General features: G+C 38.4%; 1 protein-coding gene across 1 annotated transcript in view; it reads right to left on the bottom strand.

Annotated features, from left to right (window-relative positions):
* The window catches only part of mast4 (microtubule associated serine/threonine kinase family member 4), a 92814-nt gene that overhangs the window by 47297 nt on the left and 23316 nt on the right, over positions 1-22201 (bottom strand). The window contains 2 exon segments of the mRNA XM_038734743.1: positions 49-80; positions 21566-21699. Of these exon segments, the coding sequence (XP_038590671.1) occupies positions 49-80; positions 21566-21699 (166 nt within the window).

The following is a 22201-nucleotide window of genomic DNA, read 5'->3' on the forward strand; positions in this document are numbered from 1 at the left end:
CATGGTATTTCTGTTAACCACCCTGTTAACATGTAGCTGGGTACTTACAAACTGCCTCTTCTGGGAAGACTCAGCTCTTTCTGCAAATGAAAAGAAAAAAGTACAAAAATGTAACACTTTAATATAAGCTTTAAATATTGCATCAGTTGAAGTGTGCATCCCACTAACAATAACAAAAGAAAGTCACTCTACATAAGCCATAACACTGACAAGTTTACTTGCTTATTTATGTAAGCTGGAAAATTTGTCAGATTCATGAGAGCTGTTGTTGTAACCGGTTCTGATGACTGTTTTTAAATAAATGTCAAGCAGCAAGCCTGTTCACTGGATTCTAGAAAATTGTAGTATTATTATAGTAGTATACTTGTAAACAACACTAAACATTAAAAAAACTTTGCAGACCAAAATTCTGAAAGTGAAAATTAAGGAACAGAAACAAAACATACAGCCCACTATTCTGCTGCAGCGGCTTTGGCAGGTGTGAAACTGGTACATACTAACCAGAGAACTTGGCAAGAAGTTTAAAGAAAGCATCTGGATTTTAATAAATCTAATCACATACCAGCTGAACCAAGATGAAAATCATGGAAGGACATTGCTCTCCCAAACCCATTTCCTGTAATCTCTTTACTACTGACAATAGTTAAAGACATAAAATTCCCAGAAAGACTTAACAAAAGTAAAATACATTTGGAAGTTATTGGTTTTCACATATCAGTAATAAAGAATGGACCTGAAAAAGGTTCATTTTACACCTTCCAAATCAGGTGTAAACTAACTTCATATGATACTTAAGTAAATACACAAATATGAATCCATTTCACAAACTGTTCTTCTCATGTTGCGAGAGAATGAAACCAGACCGGTTTCTTTAAAAAATAAAATAAAATAAAAAGAGATTACTGTATGTTGCTGAAGCCAACTGTACAAGGCAGAGACATACAGAGGTCAGGGTTTAATAGCCCAGACAAAGCACCAACAATGCCCTCATTGATTTCTTCAGGGGATTATGCATTCTCACAGGCTTGTTACTTAAAGGATAATACTGCTGGCAAACACATGCAACATTTCAAAGTCTTTGCAGTCATTAAACAACTTTGACTGAATTAACACAATGTATACAGTCTTTAATCCCATTCTGTATGTGGTGGATATTTGTTAAAAGTACACCAGTCTTCAGTCCTTAAGACTTATGACTCACAGCACAGTGTGCAGAGGAGCTTCTAATGTAATGTGCATTAAATAAACGCACATTACATTTTAAAACTTACGCTTTAAATTTAACTTAAAGAAGTGGCTAACGGGTAGTCAGGACTGTCAATATTACATTTAGACACTAAATCTTGCTTCTATCTCGTCTTTTCTGTCCTGCCTTTTTGTGCTTCTTGTGCTATGCCTACGAGGTTGTCTGGCTCATATGTGTTTAGATTAAACACAAGGTTAAACCTCTGTTGGTGTCCCAGTTATATAGTTTTTTTGTGCATGTCCAAAAATGTATGCCTTTGCTAATATACAATGTTTGTTATATGGACTGACAGTCTGGCTTGTGTGTGTACGTGTGTGCTGGTGTTGATATTGACCAACTGTTCTTGTTTTTATGTTGGTCAAGTAAATTTTTTTTTATACATTTACAGTAAATTTTTACTTGTATTGGGCTTAACTTGTATGTACTGTTTTAATCCTTTTATCTTTTTAGGCGTGACATATTACGATCTGTGCAGGGACAGCAGCCTTTTCGCTAATTCTGGCACATTATACATTTATTTATGTATTATTAGTGTGCATTTTTCCTGTTAAATAAACCTGAAATAAATAAATAAATGCAGTGGCTCTAAGTTTGGCTCAGTACCCTGATGGTTTTCATTATCTACCTGAGATGTAGGTGAATGCAATCAGCTAGATGGTAGGATCACCGATCAACACTCCAAACCACACTCTTTGTCAGTGTATGATTTTTACTTACTTTTAAAGCATCATGCTCATGACTAGTTGTCTGAAATGCTTGCAAAGTTTGAACGTGGAAGGTCCCTCAAGTCCTCTGGCGCAAGTCCTTAGTTTTAGTATTAGTAGTTAGTTTTTATGCTCAAAGCTGGTGGAAAAGTTCCTAGAGTTGACATCTTTAAACATAAATTGAAAATATCACCTTTTTTAGTCTGGCTTTTGATAAGAATATTTTATGAATGAAATGTGCTATACAAAAAAGTTTTGACTGATTTTCTATTTAGTGACACACAATATACTGTGTTCAGAAGTGTTGTAGACACATTGAGATATGATGTAAAAAAGATGGGTAACGAGTGGGCCATGGGCTTGTTCAGTGTTTTTAAAGTCTAAGTAGTGCCAGTCTAAGATGAAGGTTGGAGTGTTGCCAAACAAATTTTGTACCAACTTTGGTAACTACGTACATTTAGAGGGAGAACGTACAGTTAGTGTTAGTTATTTTGCCCCCCAATTCATTTTGTGAAGCTGTAGTACGGACTCAGGAGAACGCCTTCAAACATTGCTCAGCTGCTTCACAGAAATGACAAGTTTCATTAAAACACTCCAAAGAACATGTTTCTCTGAAGGCTCATCAACAGATGCTGCGCCAGTGCCACATGGAAAGCCATGCAAGCCAAGGTCCAACATCAGCCACAGAGACAGACGAGCACACTGTGCACACATCACTATATCCCCCTTAGAGTTACCACAACTGTTTCTTTAATTACAGCGTTTTCTTGTAACGAAGCAGATCGTTTCATCACCCTCACAATGTTTCCATGTGCTCTTTTATAATCAGCAGAGCGAAACAAATACAAAGCTCTCCAGCTCAGATGATATCAAATCGCTCCCTACTGGATCCGTCTTCTTGCACAGAGCACAGATAAATAACCAGGCTTTGGATCCATTTTATTTTGTGACTGCAAATCTCACCGATATGATCATTACACATTTCATTGTCTTATAACAACCTGATAAGGGTGAGGTCCTTTGTTTCATGGAGTGTAGGACACCGAGTTGATGTGTATTGGCTGCTCCAGTCAGCAGAAAAAGTGCTAAGCCCCACTCTCCCTTTGCTATCAATTAGGGCTTAATGTCTGGCTTCCCCTGCTGCCTACAAAAGACCAAGGGCAGAGAGCTTCCTTGGGAGACATGACCACAGCTCACACAACACTAATTACCAGCAGGGAAAGACTTACACTGATGGGATATCCACCAATCACAGCACACCAAATAACAGTGTGAAGTCTACAATCACGCAAAGATAACTTGAGAGCAAAAACAGTATGATAATAGACCAATTTATTGAAAAACACGTTTTTATGTGAAATCAATTCATGCCTCAGGAAAATATTTACATAAAGATGGAATAAACGTCTTGTAATGACTTGCTTATTCTGCTTTTGATGCTTGAACTTTTGACACCTTTCTGAATGAGCAAACACTTGCGTAGAGAAAGAGCAAGCATATTCAAGGGCACTGTGTGACACGGTTTTAATTAGGGCTGCCCCCGACTAAAGAATTTCCTAGTCGACAAAAATGGGTCTACAGAACAAGACATGATTATTTTCTGCATTTTTTGATAACATCAGCTTTCAGTAAAGGGAGTAATGGAACAAGAACGGCCAGCTACAGTGAGCTGTTAGTTGAACATCTGCAGTGGACAGGTTGTATACTTTCAACTCCTCAGCAAAGTAATAGTAGTGTCCTGGAAATCTACTTGCATGAAATCTGGTCATGGTTGCTCATGGCATGATGGACAAAGGCCAATTATTGACTGACTTCTTTATTATATTATTATAGACTTTGCTTGGCTGTAAACAGATAGACCAGTTGCAATTCTGTTGCATGTCTGACAATGTAGCTACTCAAGGAGTGTTTGCTGCCCCCAGATTCACCTGTGTGGTGTCAGTATTAAATCACACTGACACCATAAAGGTCTCTCTAAAGTTTGAAATCTTAAGGATTATGATTTAAAGAACAAGGAAAGCTGTGATATTTCCTTTAGTGGTTAACCTCAGTAGCATTAGCAGACAACAAAGAAACATTTTTCTTCTTTGTCATTCAGCTGTATTCACCTCTTGCTTCATTATCCTTTCAAGGCATTTCTCTTGACGTGCTCAGAGCCAGAGAGAGCCTGAGCTGTGTGTGCCAGTGTCATGATCAAACAGGGTTTCTGACTCACACTGCTGCAATATCTACAGCACCAAAGCAGAAGATATCCAGCAAGCTTTGAAGCATGAGTTCTACGTACAAATGACAAACAAAACTTGACTGAAGAGCCTTTATTTTTATACTTTTTGTGACATTCAAGGTGAAGCAATAGCCATGTTGTGTGTCTGAAGATTCTCATTATCCAGGTTCACTGTTTTCCAAGAAAGGTTAAAAACAAAAGGCAACTGGACTTGGTTGAAGATGCCAACAACAGTCATTCAGACATGGCCTTACATGACTCCAATAACCACGATGGTCGTTACAGCAGCCAGCAGCACTATCCATCACGTTGATAATGACCCCACAGAGCTTAAATGGCAGGGACTCCCGAACAGTCAGTCAGAACTGAAGTAGCCCCTCGGACGAGAGGTATCTCAAGTAACTTCAACCAAGTCCAGCTGCCCTTCACTTTAACAGTCCTTGAAACCCCGACCAAGTCAGCATAACGCTGAACATAAATACATATATTTTCATAAAATTTTATAATCCATAAGAGGATGAAGAGCTGTCAAACTGAAAAATAAAAACCTTTCATGTTTTAATGTTGTTCATCAGGAAAAGAAACCGGTGATGAAAGTAAACCTTGTACGTTTAATCATAAGTTTATCCAGTAATCTTCTCAGTGCTCAAGAGGTACCGATTTTGACATGATGAACCTCAGTTTATTGTTCCACAGGGTAAATGCCAATTAATAACTTCTAGCAACAACATCTCCAAGACCCCACATCAAAGATGAGGTATTGCGCTTGTAAAAAGGCTTATGTGTAATGGTTCATTAATAATTCCCCTTGATTTATTTTGGATTTTCCTACATCTCAAGATCAAGTGTACTCGGGTTTGCTGCTGACAGGCAGGAAAATCCCTATTCTCATATTAAGTCATAATGTAAACACCTTGAGTGACATCAGAGTAAAGGAAGTTAAATCCCCCTAATCTTTCCGATTGCATCTCGATGCTCGTTCACTTTGTCTGTAATCATCAAGCGTGCTAAAGTAATAACTTAGGATCGCTGACCAAATCTACCTTGTAATCAGGGGTTAAACTAATTCAGTATTGGCAACCCTTATCTACAAACTGCTGCCTTGGGCTACATGTCATTTTGATAGTGAAACAGACAATAAGTTGACACATGTAGATGGAAAAAAATCTAAAAACTAATGTTTGTCTCTACAACACTGCTATTAGGAAAACAGTAACAGCTGCTCATGGACCAACAAAGGTACGCTGTCAATTTCAATGAGCAGTCTGGAGCTTAATTATCAGGGGACAGTGGTGGGATGTACTTTCTTCATTCTTAAGGACAAAAAAAACCAAGAGTCTTCTTAGTAAGAGCTAACGTCAGCATGCTAACATGTGTGGCAATAACCTTGCTACCATGCTGATGTTAGGCGTAATGTTTGCCAAGTTCTCAACTGAGTTGTCATTTTAGTTTAGCATACCAACATTTGCTTTTCATAAATACTGTTCATTTTTAAGTCTACACTTTGATCATGACCACTGATGCTCTCTAAAATGACGAGATGCCACTTTCCAGACGTTCTGTTTTCAGTTTACATATCTTCTCTTTTCTTTTTATTTACAGTGTGTATGTTGTTTGACACATGTTTAGGTCTAACACAGAAATGATTAAAGGATGACATCCACAACAGATGATGTGCATATTTAAGAAACGTACAGGAGCCGCCCCTGCTAGGTCGAATCATTTATAACATATACTGTACAACTTTTGTACATTTATTAGAAGAGAATGGTTTTATGCTTTAGATGAATAAATAAGTCTACTGGCCTTTAGAATGACCATGGGAATAACAAAAGAGTCCTAATTGAAGACTTTAGTCAACATTAAATCTTAGCCTTCATCTAACCTAAATGCTGCTTCAAAGTCAAAGACCACATGTGTATCTAGAGATTAGGAGAGGTCAAATAGATCAATAAAGCTGGTTATCTGCTCCCAAACAAGGAGACAGACTATACATGATAAAACTGACTGAAGATAGTCTTAAAACGCATACACTGAATTTGTCTGGACATTTACAGTTCATTGAATTACCTGAATTTTGATAATTTAGAAACTATACCTAAGTTGCTGACTTTTATTAAGCATGACAACTACATCAGTAAACCCAAACCTACTGTCTTAAGTAATACTTTCCATCATTATCCCCAATTCAATCCGAAAGACTTGAATTGATTTCTGCGCCAGCAGGGGGAGATTCAACAGCAAAGCACACATTCACTGTGGAAAGCTTGGCTGATTAAATCTGCTGGCATCCTCACATTTCTCCTTGTAGAAGGATGTTAGGTGTCATAAATGCTTAATCCAATGCCTCATCCAGTGTTGTAAAAGGGAAACAATTAATTTCATAACTGGCACTGAGCATAATGTTCTTCTAATTTTATGATCTCTCTTTTATAATCAGGACCTCCTGTCATAAAAGAACGTTAAAGCTAAACTAAATGAATAAAGATATTCACAACTCACAGGCATCACCTAACAGCATATTGACTCTCGGGTGGATTTTTAACCATTTCAAAATGTATGTGTAACAATTAATTGTTATTTGTGGCTGTCCCTGAGGACTTAAAGATCAGCAATGTGAAGCATATTTTTCTTGTATAACCCAGAAAGCTTAATAAGACCTGACAACCTTTTCTGCTATATTTTCCCATAATGTGTAAGATTTTACCTTTATTTTATATGAATGTGCCTCCACCAACGTCAGAATAACGCCAGTAAGAATTTTTTTTACATTTATGAGATATATCAGCTTTAAGATTAGAGATGTTAATTCACACAGCATGTAGTAAAATATTTGTTCACGAGACGTAATGCATCAGGAATCTCCAACTGATCGATCACATCGTACTAATTTATCAGTGCAGCACAACGCAATTTTGCAAAATTATTGACTGACTTCCAGCAGTAGATAATATCAGCTGTACTTGATTATAGCACCGCAAGTGAACTGTGTTTTTGAAGGTCAACACGACCAACAGAGTGGCCACTGTTAAAGATGTAGATGATGGTGTCGCATCAATTTCAATAGAATCACCCAGCTAAACCTTTATGCATATCGTTTTGATATTTTGTAGAAGTGACATAGTTACTCCTGTTATGTAAAAAGTAATGACGCATATTTTATCTAGTCAGCTGCTCAACTGATTTTCAGGGTGGAGCTACAGGTTGTGAACACTAATTAGGCTGCCACTAATGAGTATAGTGTTTTAATGTAGGCAGATCTCAATTAAATATAGTTATTTATATTTTAGTTCTAAATATTAAACATACCACAAGCACAAATAGTTAGTTGGTTGACAATTTCAAAGCTTTCATCGCCAACGGTGCTGATTAAAAGTTGACAATGACATGCCTTATCATATGAGGTTCTGTTTTTCCCTAAATGTGTCGTTTCATACTGTTTATCTTTGTTTACACATTGTATTGTTGCTGTACATTAACTTGGTTGATAATTGCCACTTGTTGTTAATGAGTTTCAGTTTGTCAAAATGCTAAATGTATACTGTTGATGTTGTAGCATATTAGTAACTGGCATTTGCATTCAACTGACGTCTTCACCATAGACTATATGTAAACTCAGTGTTTAATGTGGACTGGTGTCTGTTGATGTCTGACATGAGCAAATGCAAATGACAGAAGTGATATACAAACTCAGATGACAGAAGGGATGAACAGCTGGAGATGACAAGAGGACTGAAAACTACTAAAGACATCTGTGCTGTTTGAACAGAGAGTACTGTAAGAACATCAGAAAGATGCAATCTGCAGTGAAAAGTAAAACTGTGTAGTCACTAGCAACTGATGCTTCAGGTTATATAAGACCAAACAAATAAGATTATGTTATGAATGTTATTAAAACAATTAACAGTTCATAACAAGGTTATCTGATACTAACAGATCCTGATACAACCAAGCCTTCAGTAGGGTGTCCCCTTATTTTTGTGCTACAAGCAATATATTTTAAAATTGTGCCCATGAAAAATGAACTTTCACTAATCAGATTGGGAATCGTCTGTAATAGGAAGAAAATAAAAAAAAACTTTTAAAAAAACAGAAAAATGCTATTGTGAGAATATGGCCCATAGAGTTTAACATTTAACATGGCCTAAATTGGAAAACTGAGAAATAGACAGACTGGTAAAGTGAGGAGCAGATGTGCACACAGATATTGTTGTTCTACCTATAAGTAGTTTGACTAGTTTGTAAGGCAGATCAAATATAGATTAATTAATCATGTTAATACAACTTTCTGCTAAAAGAGCAAACCAGCAGTAGCTCCTGGGATCTACACCAGAGGCTGCTATTGCACACAAGTCTACACACCATTATCAACATCTTTGTGTAAAACACTTTTCCTGTATAAAAATGTCAATATCAACTGCAAAATATGCTGAAATGTTCATTTTGAATCTGCAAGTCACAAGTGTTTCAAACACCCCACAAATTTCCCAAATGAAATATATATTGGTGACTCATCTATGTGTTTACTGTGCGCATTGTACTCTATCCAATTTGTTTTCCCAGTGATGACGGATGTTTTCTTTTGTGATTATTCTTCCTCAAGGAGAACTTTATCTTTTAATCTGACTCTTTTCACAGCATCAATGAAGTGCCGCTGGACTGGATAGAAACCCACTGTCTTGCACAAGGACACTTCAGTAGAGAAACTGCTTCCCTCTTCTAGATAAAGAAAGGCTGTCCTATTCAAACATCCCTCCAAGATCAGGGCTTTTCATTGGTGCTTCAGTAAAGTAGTGGTTTCTGTCGTCAAATTAGCAAAAATATTATAATACATCCAAATATTATGTCAATATGTCCCAATTTATGGGACAGTCTTAAAAAATAACTCAAAAACATGCAAGTAGAAAGCCTTTTTCATTCTGAACCAATCGTCACACCACTTCACACAAATGGCTCTTTGGAGGAATACAATGTCACTGCACTCATTTGGGTAGCTACCTTTTATTATGAGGCACTGTTAGACATCAGAAGTACAGTAAAGCTCAATGCAATGCACTAGCTCCTGACAGGCTGCTCCTAATTAAGATGAAGGACATGCGCAGCTGCTATAGCCATCATTAAAATCAATATAAATCCTACAAATATTATATAATGAGCTAACATGGCAGCTATACACCCTCAAAACCAGACTACAAACCTAGTGAGACTAGAGACACAACCACAAAAGCTACACTAAAGGAAATCATCTTATATGAGGCAGAACAGAGGTGTTTGTCACAAGTCAAATACATTCGTACATGGCAGTGTCATTGCTGCTATACTGCTACAGATATACATACTTGCATACTTGTTAATATGGAATTGATGGTCTGAACAACTAACATCCCAGTCTATCGACATACTGCAAACATGGAAGCATTATCTTAATTACTTTCATAGAGAAAGCAATTACTGTAGTGCATAACATCACTCTGCCATTTCTTTACTCATTCGTATTTACCATAACTACAGAATAAGAGTAAGCCAAATGAAATGTACGCAAGGTACCTGGCAATCAATATTCTACAGTATTTTTTTAACAACAAGCTCATCATATACATATAACTTCACCTTATTCTAGTCTCAAATCATTCCGTTTCCTTCCTTGTCTCCAGACAAGCAAACAAGTTACTCACAATGCTGACAGAAATTCATACTGAACAGCTCACTTTAGCTGAGCAATTTATTTAGAGAACTCATTAATGGTTCTGATACTGGGAAGCAGCAATTCTCCGGCGTATTGTTGGTTAGTCTTCGTTTGTTTTCAGCAAGTCTAAAAATAAATTCAGTATACTGTCACATTCATTAGGCATCAACATGAAAACTAAAGATTTATCTTCTTGTTCTTCATGATCGAGAGATCAAATCAAAGTTTTGACATTTTCTTGCTTAAGCTTACCAAAATGTGCAAGTACCAACATACAAAATACATTGTTGTTAATTACTTTTCCTACCTATTGGTATATTTTTGTAAACGGTGCTACTTAGGTTGACTGGATCTCTACACAAAATAGAAGCTAAATCAATAATGTAGAAAAGTAAAAACACTGAAGAAAATTGAGGTTTACAGGTGTTGGCAGACGGATATTGTTACCTGTTTCCCCCCCACTTCCAGTTATTTTATTCTAAGCAAATGCAACTAGCTGCTGATGGTAGCTTCATATTGAATACACAAATTTGACAATGATATGACTCTTCTCACCTAACTATCTAAACTATTGCTTTAAAAGATTAATAAATAAACAATAAGGTCATAAAAAGACACTGTTGCCCATAATTTAACCTATAAAATTTAAGCCACATTAAAAAAAACTTTTACAAACATATTTAGATTATATTTATTTCTTGACAACAAGAGGTAAGCAGCAAGGTACTAATTAATAATGTAATGTTGAAATAGGTTACTATTTTTCTCCTGAGGCCAAAAGCACTGACACCCTCTGTACTGTAAATAGTCTAGCCCTTACCATCCATGCAACATAAACATAAGGTCTGACTCGAATGATGTCATCCCTTCCTGGCCTGAGAATGAATGGGAAACTGTGGAGCTGAACCAGCTATTTTTATTTGCCTGACAAACTAACTTCCGTGTTTCCTTTTGAATGTTAAAGATAGAGCCAACAGCAGCCTAACTACAGGAGTGGCCGTTGTGTTTGCTTTAGCTGATGCGTGTTAGGGCATATAAAGAAGTCTTGTGTGGAAGAAAGACGGCAAGAGAGGAGGTGGTGTCCAACAAAGGAATAGAGAGATTAGGGCAACTGTGCACAAAATTACAGTTTGAAAGCTTTTGATAAACGCAATTACAAAAAAAGTTAATGGTTTCTCCAGAGAAATCCATTAAGACCATTAAAAAAAAATGCATGAATGAAATGTCAGTATTTCAGCTGTCTAATTTTTAAAAAGATTCATAATCACAGAGGAACACATTGACTCTAAATTTGTGAACATGAAAGTCAAATGTTACCAGCTTTTCTAAAGATTTTCTCAGCAGCTAAATAAATCAAACATAACACAAGAAAGAGTTCTTAACCAGCAAATCTCACCTTTGTTTATTATGAAAATAAACATTAAGAATAAAAGCAGTTTTAGTTTAATTCATCTGCTATATTGCAGCCTAATTAAAATAAATGAGATATGCACAGGATCACAGGGAGTTTGTGATTCAAAACACACACAGTTGTTTGCTGAATTTAAAAAGGTTTCCTTTTAAACATGTTAATCAGTTGCTCTGTAAGTGTCCCAAATTAGGGTAAGCTAAATTATAAATCCAAGTGCAATTTATGCTTTACTGTAACACCTACTGCAGGTGTAAAATACAAGCAATTTCATATTTCAGAACACTCTGTCCTGCCTTTCCAGCAGCATTAATGTTACGGCAGGGTGATGGCAGCAATGATTTGATTAAGTGCATCATTTGTTAGGACTGTTGTCCTGAAGCTTACACCACGATCAGGGTTTTTGACTGAAAGGCAAACGCCTCACTGTAAACTCAATTATCATAAAAAGTCAATAAAGCACAAGAAGCCCTTCAAACAACATAATCAATCCAGCTCCATGAGTACACATCTCTCGTCCCTCCCAGCAGATAACACATATGAAATATCACAAATGATTTGAGGCTGTTTAAAAAGTAACACTGTTTGGACAAGAATTTACTACAAACTATTATTTCCAAATCTTTTCAAAGAAACAAAGTAGTGAAGATTAAAACATTCGCAGCCTGTTTTCAGTCCTAATTATCCTCTTTAGTACATCTAGTAAAAAATGTCTGCCAAGAGATTCTCTCTCCTGCAGGACACACACACACACACACACCTCAACAGCAGCGCCAATGTTGCCCACTCTGTACTGCCAAGTGTGAACACAAAAAAGGTCTCAAAGTCCTAACTGTTCTGTTAAAAGAGCAATACAAGAGCCTCACAAGCCACTCATACAAACAGTACAAAGTCGCCCTGCAGACACAGCTCCACACACAAACACGCCTACATTTGCCTGCCTACCTGTAGCCCTCGTCTCCTCAGAATGCTGGACTCGTCCATGGTACAGAGCCCCGACTTATCATGCCTCCATACCGGTGCATAGCCACGCTGCACTGCCTAGCTCCAGCCTCCTGCGCTCTCCCTCCCTCAGGCTAAATCTGATCTTAGCAGCTGCTAAACACTTCCATCAGAACTTATCTGATTGGAGGGGGGCAGTCAGCTGATACCTCCTCTTGTTCCACTCCTCTGTAACTTCAGGAGTGAAGGACAGAGATGGAGCGAGAGAGGAGAGAGAGAGAGAGGGAGGAAGAGAAGGGGGGTCGAGGAGAAGGGAGAAGATCGGCAGTTCTAATTTAGCGTAGCAACGGGTGGGGGTGAGTGGGTGAGGTAGTGGGGGGTACCGGGGACAAGTGAGAGCCCCAAGACTCATTTCTCCGAGCAGCCACGCTTTTTGGGCACCCTAGGTGACCATGAAAATGAGAGGATATCCTTCCCAGCATTGTTTTGCTCCAACCTTTACAATGAATCTGACATCCTGTCTGCAGCGGGCAGGCTAACTGACCTCCCTGGAATAATTGTAGTCAGTGAGACACATGACTACAAAACACACACCTGAAGGTTAGACCAGTGAAGGAAACATGACGGCTGAGACTACTACAGCTATCGTTAAATGTAGCAAGTGTGTGTTATATGGAAAATGAAGAAAGTAATAGCCAGGCTGGCAGTTTATGTAAAAAAACGTTGCTGCCCAAGACCTTTCCAACGTGCTATGAAAATGTCACACGAACTGCTGTGGGCCAATATGTAGATAGGAAATGCGTCCTTCATTGCAAGCAACTCTCCTCTGAATCATTATCATGCTGAAATCAACTGCGCTTGCCTGCACAACCTGTTATGTATACAACTGCCTATCCTGTGTCAATTTCCAACAATTTTACGCACTGCTTCTGTCTCTTACACACGCTTCACACGGAGATGAGTTTTGAGGCAGTCGGCAAGCGACCACAGATCTTCACACTCACTAACTCAATGTCCCCACACCCTCCTGAATTATTAGCATTTGGAAAATAAGTTGTTTCCAATGCCATGCTGCCAATTCTATCCTGCAATTTTGCATTCTGTTTCAGTCGTGTTTTTTTTTTGCCCCCATCCCCTTTCTCTTTTTTCACCCTCTCTTACTCATTTCCATTCACTGTGGTTCTGCTCTGTGAATATTAAGTGGGCCCCTTCCATTCTCCTCATCTCCATCCAAGCTCAAATGATTTCTCTTAGAGAGTATGGCCTGGAATGACAGCTAACCACTACGACGGCCGGTGGAGGAGGTGCACGGGATTGTCAGGTGACAGGTGACCACTACATCAACTTTTCCCATTTTGAAACCTGTACAAGAGAAAGCTGATGGAGTGTTATATGGAGTGGCTGAAGCGGCAGTCATTTGTGCTGCTGAGCTGATAAGAAATTCGAGAGGAGAAAGCCCAGGTCTGCGCTTGGGTAATCAGGCTGTTTTTGAATAAACCCCTTAAACCTCAGAGGACGAGGATTACAGTAGACAACTTTTTCAGCTTGAACAATGCCCTCCAGATTACCTGAGGGAATTAAAGAATCCGGTTATGTTCAATTGACTACTCTTGAGTCACTGCTCAGTATGTAGCTGCTTAAAGGAACAATTAAGAAAATTCCATATTGGACTAACAATGAAGATGAGAAGCTACAGGAACACAGGGGAGGGGTCATTTGACTTAATTAATACAGAAAGTCTCCATTTCCCTATTGTACATAGTGACTGTAACAAGCACTACAGTAACAATACTAGTGCTGAAACAAGTAATCTACTGACAATGACTTGTCAACAATTTTCATAATCAAATAATTATCATTTATCAAGGAATTCTGTGACGCTGTGCACAGCTGGGGTTTGAGCTAAATGCTAACAACAGCATGTTAACATGTTTATTAAGTTCATAATCATAATTTATCAGGCTAGCATGCAAGCATTTGCTGATTAGAAATAAAAAACAGGTAAGGATGATGGGAATGTCATTCATTTTACAAGTATTCATACGCATAATTCATAGTCATAAGCCCAAAAAATTTTGGAGCTGTAGGTAGTGTTAGAGGAAACATCGTAGGCTCACCAAACTCATTAAGATATTTTGTCTGGTCCTGATAAATTTCTGTAGAAAATTTGGTCCCAACCCACTGAGTATTTGTTGTTGTGGTATTTAACATAATTATTTAAAGTGGTCATATTATGGTCATTTTCAGGTTCATAATTTATTTACGGGTTGTACCAGAACAAGTTTACATGGTTTCATTTTCAAAAAACTACATGTTTTTTTTATCATACTGCACATTGCTGCAGCTCCTCTTTTCACCCTGTGTGTTGAATGCTCTGTTTTAGCTATGGAGTGATGCATCTCACTTCTACAAGATCTTTGTTGGAGTTGCACAAGCGTAGTACCTAGTTAAGTACTACTAGCCAGTCAGAAGCAGAGTAGGGCGGGTCCTAAAAGCCGATAAACAGCAGCTTTGGTTCAGCTCTACATGTTCCCGAACCAGCTTAGCAACATGGACTGGAGCAAGAGTTTCAGAGTGGTGCATTATTAATTAGTGACAAACGTATCTTTCATCCATAAAGTTTTAACTGAGCTCTGTCTCTACAGTAACAACTTTATGTCATTTGACTGCCTGGAGGGTAGCTAGTGTTTGGAAGGGAGAGGAGAGGCAGCAGGTGGACGTCTTGTCACTGTGTGCTGCAGCTCCCGGTGTTTTTCCACCGGTGTTTTTGAGGGTGCGCCTGACTAGCCGCTAGGCGAGCATTATGCAAGTGTTACCACCTGACGCAACACAGTCATGGAAGAAAAGGCTGGACTACAATGGAGCTGTTTTCAGGCAGTTCAGACCAGTGTTTTCTGTGGGAGATGGTAACTCCCTTTAGGGTGGACTTAAGGCTTTTTCACTTTGCAAACCTATTACATGCACAAAAAGAGAAATACCACAATGATCTGTCCTCTTTAAAACTATGACCTGCTAGTGCCGCATCGCGAAAAGTCATGAGATAACCAATGTCATTAGGATACATCATCTGGGCACCATTAATGTCATCACATACCATCAAATAGTTGTTGAGGTATCTCGGTCTAGACAAAAGTGATGTATTGACCGACAGACCAAAATTGACATCCCTACAAACACGCCCCTAGCATGGCTAAAAATCTAATATTTGTTGAGTCAAGCTTCTCAGATGAGAAGATCTGCTGCTTTTTTCTGTTTTATATAATTACGAATAGAATATTTTTGGGCTTTACACTACTGGTAGGAAAAAAACATTATATATTGTATAAATGATAATAATAATAGACACAGAAATCACACATAGTTAAGCTGCTTTGAATCGGGCTGAGGGCAGACTGTGCCAGTGGCCTTGGAGCACAGCCACAGAATAGCCTCTGGGAAAAGTCCAGGGGTTGTCTGTGACTCATTTCCTCCTGGCAGGTGGGCAGCTGAGGTTGTTTCCTCTGCCTTTGGAGAAAAAAGGGAGAAAAAGGGAGAGCTGGCACTGAAAGCATGCAGAGAGTGCTGATTGAGTGACCCACAGCCTCTGCTCTGTCTGAGCTTATCAGACCAAGAGGCAACCTGCAGATGTAAGGCAGGCAGAGGAGGGACACTGGCCTATGAAGAGAGCGGTAAGGAAAGAAAGAGTCAATTCCCTCCATACAAAGCACTGCAAAGAATCCATCTGTCCAAAGCCAAAGGAGTGAGAATATCTAGCCATGAAACCCTGTGAAGCCAACCTCCTAACGGGTGAAGCGAGTATTTAACAAGAAGACCCAAGATAGCAACCAAGAGCAGCAATGCATCACTCTCAATTCCTCTCTGGTTTTTCAATTTTGAATAAATTGGAATAGCCATGTAAATGTATGCATTCATAAGATGAAAATGATGTCAGCTTGAGCCCACTTGGAAAATCCAATTGGCTTTCTTCTCAATTTGTTTTCTTCAGTTTCAAAGAGTCACCCTGCATAACAACATCACATTTGAATCTCAGAACAGACAAAATTGTATCTCAAATAGAGTAGGATGACAGGGGTTGAATGTCTCAACTGCAACTACTTTATCTAGAGTGACAGTTTCATTTATATTCCACCCATATGTTTACAGTAACATACCACATGCTTTGTAATTGTGTATGTGTACAGCAGATATGTTTCCAAAGCTATTCTGTGAAACTTAACAGGGCAAGAGAAAACAAAAAGATGAAAGAACGCCTAAACAAAGGCACCACTAAACAAAGACAGAGACTACAGACAAACAGATCAATAAGATTCATCTGAGTAACTTATTTTCCACTTTCTTGTTTGTAGGCGGCTCTTCAGGCTTGATAATTACATTAGAAGCGGGCTATTATTAAAAAAGCTATACATGTTCAGTGTTTTATGAAAAATCTATGGTATTTCTGACCAGACACCTCAACACCCAAAGTTTGTAAACATAGAGTGAAGTTCCTTCCTTTGCAACAACACACTGCTCCAACAACAATGATATCAGTAAAGGACATCACTGACTACGATTAGGAGGGAGAATGAGAGTCCACAAAGGCACAACATCAGGATTATGATAGTCTTATCTCCATATCACACCAGAGGTGAAGTATTGATTTTCTGCCAAAAAGCATCACAGTCAAGAGAGATGTGCCACGCTTGTCAAAGAGCCATGCACACCCAGGGGCATGATGGAAGAGCATAAAGGAGGAAAAAATGGCAAAAAGCAATAACAGGACTCCTGTGAGGCAAAGCATGGCTGACAAAACCAAAGGAGTCTTAAACCTGCAGTGAAGGTGAAGACAAGTAGGACACAAGGGGGTGAATAAAGTTCCATTCCCATTGTCATTTATAACGTTTGTGAGTATTTGAGAATAGTTATATTACTACCAAAGAGGTGTACAAGCTAATGTGGATAATATGGTTTTAAATATATTTAAATAAGTTAACTAGAGCTGAAACAACCAATTGCTTAATGAAATTGACAGAAAATGAATCAGTCATTTTTTAAGAAAAAATGCAAAATAATCTGCAGCCCTACGCTTAAAAACATCACACAGCAGTAAGTGAAGACAGGGAGCCATTATCTAGTGTGCAGAAGTGTTTACTGACTGCAGTGTTTCACCCATACAAAAAGATCCAAACTAAGTACTAGTTTTACTTCAACATTATTACCTTAATAAAACACACATCAGGTACTCAGACCAACAATTCACAAACTGATAAAGCAGCAGTGGCCCTCTACAATGATGGTCATGGTCGCAGCTATCGTCATTGTTTTTTTTGTTTAGTTAAGTTCTACATTTTCCTGGAAGCCCTTGCAACGAATCTAGAATAGCGACAATAATGTCACTTTTCTAGTATTTCTGCATTTTTCAGCAATAGAGCCTGAATCTAAACCAGCCACATTTCAAATTTGCCCATTTCAAACTGAATGAACAGTAACCAAATCCAACAGCCAATTAAATCTCTTCAGACATGGATATATGTGCCAAATCGGAGTGTGGTTAGAAATGACAACAATCTCATGCTCAGCACACTAGATGCAGCAACGCAGTGTGTATGTTGGCAGTTCTCCATTCATTCATTGTCACTAAGGCCAGCGACTAATGTGCTTTCCAGTCATATAATCATAATTATGACAAATTCCACTCTGTCTGTATGACCGACAGGCATAATCTTTGCTAGTGTTAAGTACGCTGAAGTTGTTTGGATCCAATTCATATTTTGGAAAACAAAGAAAAAGGCCTGAAGCTGAGGTGTTTTGTCTCTTTTGCTCCTTTCCCAAGGTCAACCAATTCACCATCTTTTCTAAGCTTGTTCTGAAGGCAGGATAATACAGTGGCTGTACCCCCTGAGGTGTCAGTGCAGCCCGACTCCAGAAGATTCTGATGTAGCAAAACATCAGCCATTCAGCTTGTGTCTATATAAGACAATATCTGAGCAGTGGTCACCAGCATCTAATTTTCCCACGGAGTCATGGGGGCATGCAAACAGTGTTAAGAATAAGAATAAGGATAAGATGACATTCGAGCTGGAGAAACAAACATGATCCACTGAGACATCTGACTGCATACTGTATACATTCAAATGACTACGGAGTGTGGGGAAGATTTTAAAGCGAAATTATTGAATAAAAATAGTCAGTTGGAAAAAAGCCATTGTGTTGGCAATCAATACTTTCAACCAGAGGAAACTCATTTAAGGGTTTTCCCATTCATTTTTTAAAAACAGAGGATTTAAAACAGTGGACTAAACTGTTCATTTTTCAGTGATAGTGTCACAATATTTTTTTCAGAGTAATTTTCTTGAAAATCCAATGTTTGCATACGAAGCATTTGAAACATATCCAGAAAATACACAGCATTACAGCAGCACTTGGTTATAGTTTTGCACAAAAGACTTTAATAATGCCATCACGAAAGCGGATAGACTACTGGACTCGCCCATGGAAGAGCTGATGTGATGTGTTTCAGTCGGTCAGCAGTCAGTGAAGACGTCCCTAAATACTCACATCTCTCACATCGTAGTGGACGCACCGAGTTCTCATTGTTTTTCTTTTTTTTCATAAAAAACAAATTTTGGAGGCTGCAGCATGGCACTTGATGGAGGGGCACGCGATGCACCATGGATGTGCATTGCACACTGGTATCCTTCCTAGGCAATAAGCCTAATATTAACCATAAATCTATCCCATTTGCTGAATTAAGTAAAATTTAAAGTCAGTCTCCTGGGTCCCTTATGATCTTACAGCCACACCTGGGGGAGTGTGCCTTTCCATTAACTTTCGACTGATTCATGGGCTCAGTAGATCAGTGGAACATTATTATAAAATACAAATATCCTAAAATACTGGCAAAGTCAAATACATTAAAAGACTCATTTAGGTCATCCGGTTGTAAAACCTAAATTGTATCAACACTGACTGGAGGACGTATCCACTGGAGGACAATTGTGTTACAGGTAATCATGTTTTTATTCACTCTGCAGGTCACAATGAGCAAAGGGACTAATTTGTGGCTTTTACAAGCACAAGGAAACATGTGTTTTTGTTCTGAATACTGAAAATGCACTAGCGCCCCCCAGTGTACAGAATTAATTTAGATATTATAACAAACCAGTAGTTAGATTTAAGTATTAAATCATTAAAATCACATGAGATGCATCAGCTATTATTTAAGTCATTAAGATTGTGTTTCAAGCTAAGTAACTGCAATGCTATGTTTTTGGTTTTTTTTACATAAATTCAACATCTTAAAATCAGTCACCAGGATCATTTACTGCATTAGTGCTATTATAAGTGTAAACAGGGTCATCGTGTCACGAGCTGTCTGAGAAATAGTTTGCCCTCGTCTCATTCAGGTTACAGTGCCTTTTTCCTGGGTCGACCCATTCAGATCACTAATGGTGTAAGCGTCAGTTACCAAAATATATTGTCACAGTTGAGCTCTAAAAGCACCCACACACAAGCACACATACACGTATTTGTGCAGACACAAACGCATGCTTTTTAATTAGATTAACCTTTTCTCTAACTACCGAGTCCACGCTGGGAATGAGTCATAGTTTACCAGCATTGGATTAGCTTGTGACGTGGTATACCGTGATCTTGTTCTCTCAGGAGATACAATCAAAAGCAGGGTATCTGTATGAGTAGGACTACACTGAAGGTCACCTCTGTCTTCATGACTTCATTCAGTTCAACCTAGGAATGCAACTGAAAAATGTGTTTTTATTTTAGTATTTTTTTTACTGATTTTCTTTTTGATCATGTGTGCATTTTCAAGCATTTGGACTTACATTGCATACGTTCCTGTAACTTAAACAGGAATGCAACAATCCTAAAAGGTTGCCTTTCTGAATGTATTTAATCCCTGTATCCTTGAACACTCGTGGCTTGCCATGTTCTGTATCCATTGAAATTAATGGATTTTAGGGGTGACCCCGAATAGGCGAAGATTCAATAGGACGAGCCCAATTCAATCTTGCAGTCGAATCTTCGCAGAGCCGGTTATATGGGGTTGCTCAAAGTCTTATTTTACACAGAACTACTGTTTTTCTCCCAGTAAGTCAATACACAGCCTATTATGATCTAAATATCAACATATAATGCTGAAAATAAACATGTGAAAAGTGCGTGAATAAATCAAAAATTGTAACCCTAAACCTTAAATTAGGTGGCGTCAGTGCACATGTGTGGCATAGCGTGTGTGTGTGTGTATGTACGTTCGAATAATTTATAACCATTGATGAAACATCCATCCATCCATCCATCGTCAACCGCTTATCCTGCCTACAGGGTAGCGGGGGGCTGGAACCAATCCCAGCTGACATCGGGCGAAAGGCGGGGTACACCCTGGACAGGTCGCCAGTCCATCGCAGGGCCCATTGATGAACCGCACAAAGAATATAATATCATTTTTAAACAATAGGGTACTTGGAATAGGCCGCAGAGGAACCACAACGTGCATGCAATTGTCTGCAAGTCGGCAGACATGCACAGCTCTGCACAAGACCGTTGAATGACAGGTGAGCAGAGCAGATAAGGGTGTGTAAGTATAAGTGTGTGTGTTTGATCTGTTTATATAAGAGAGTCTTAGTCATGTTGCATACTTTCCTGAAAATATTGGTCCAGTCCAACAAAATACTAAATTTATGCCTACAGAATTTGTATATTAACTTTTAAAGTACTTCATGTCTCTAAAAATACACTGTATATTTTAAGTGGAATTTAGGCAGGGATTGGTTAACAGGGATTTCTACTGAGAAATAATAATAATAATAATAATAATAATAATTAGTAATTTAACTGATGCTCTAATGCAAAGCGATTTACAATTGCTATATGTTGAGGTTGCACGCCTCTGGATCAACTAGAGGTTAAGTGTCTTGCTCAGGGAGAAATTGGTGGATGTCGTAGTGGGAATCGAATTGCCGCCACCCAAATATATCCATGTTTAAGTACATGTATATAAGTATATGATTCTTATTCATTTTACTTTCATTGGTGTTTGAATTCTCTTCCCATGACTATCGTATCTGTGGCAACCATCATCTTTGGCCAACTATGTATTTCAGAATATCCTCTTAGAAAATAAGTTTGATTACCACGGAGTATTGAATATCATGTATATAGACATTGTGTTTAAAAGCAAATGATCTTGTAGGAAAAGTTCCGTATTTCATATCCTTACATAACTGGTTCAGTGAAATTCACACAGAGAAGCTTTTGTATTGACCAAACTTTGTTCAAAAGATGAGGTAATGGGAGCTTTCTGCCGAGACCAGGATGCAAAATGTCGTGATGGGGTCATGATTTAGGAAGTACTCACCATGCTGGAGGTGAGGGAGGGGTCCGACTTTCCAAGGTTCAGGGAACACATCCGGACCAAATTAGAGATCTCAGCTGACGGCTGCCATGCTGTCGGTGTCTGCTGGGGGTTGGAGGGTAGCAGAAGGTACTTTCCTGCAGACCAACAACAGGACAAGGTTCAGTTAACATTTCATGTTTTTGGTGACTTCCCTGCCCTCTAAACTCCTCAGATAGTTTAATTTAAATATTTTTTGTGAGGTAAAATTATGAGTAAAACAGTCCATTACTTCACCAACAAAAATTTAAGTTTTAAAAATGTATACAAACGTGGGTAACTTCTTGTTTCTCTCCCATCAATCATCTCACAACCCTCCAGATTTATCTTGTGACTCTTTGGAGGAGGGGGCTGACCTCTGAGTTGGGAGCCACTGTACTAAAATACCAAACTGTATATTAAGTGTACAATAAATACAACAGTAAAATGCTGCATTCACATTGATGCATCAGTATTAAGACTCTAATGATGTGATACATTTAGTTAGAGGGGGCATATTTTACTTTTGAAACTTTACTTACATTTTGCTAATACTTTTACTGATGTAGGACTTTGAATGCAGGACTTTAAGTATTTTTCCATGAATGTATTGGTACTTTT

This window comes from Micropterus salmoides, unplaced genomic scaffold (assembly GCF_014851395.1).
Source record: "Micropterus salmoides isolate LMB-PRFRI ecotype aquatic unplaced genomic scaffold, ASM1485139v1 Ms_hic_scaffold_20, whole genome shotgun sequence".
In the NCBI taxonomy this organism is placed as follows: Eukaryota; Metazoa; Chordata; class Actinopteri; order Centrarchiformes; family Centrarchidae; genus Micropterus; species Micropterus salmoides.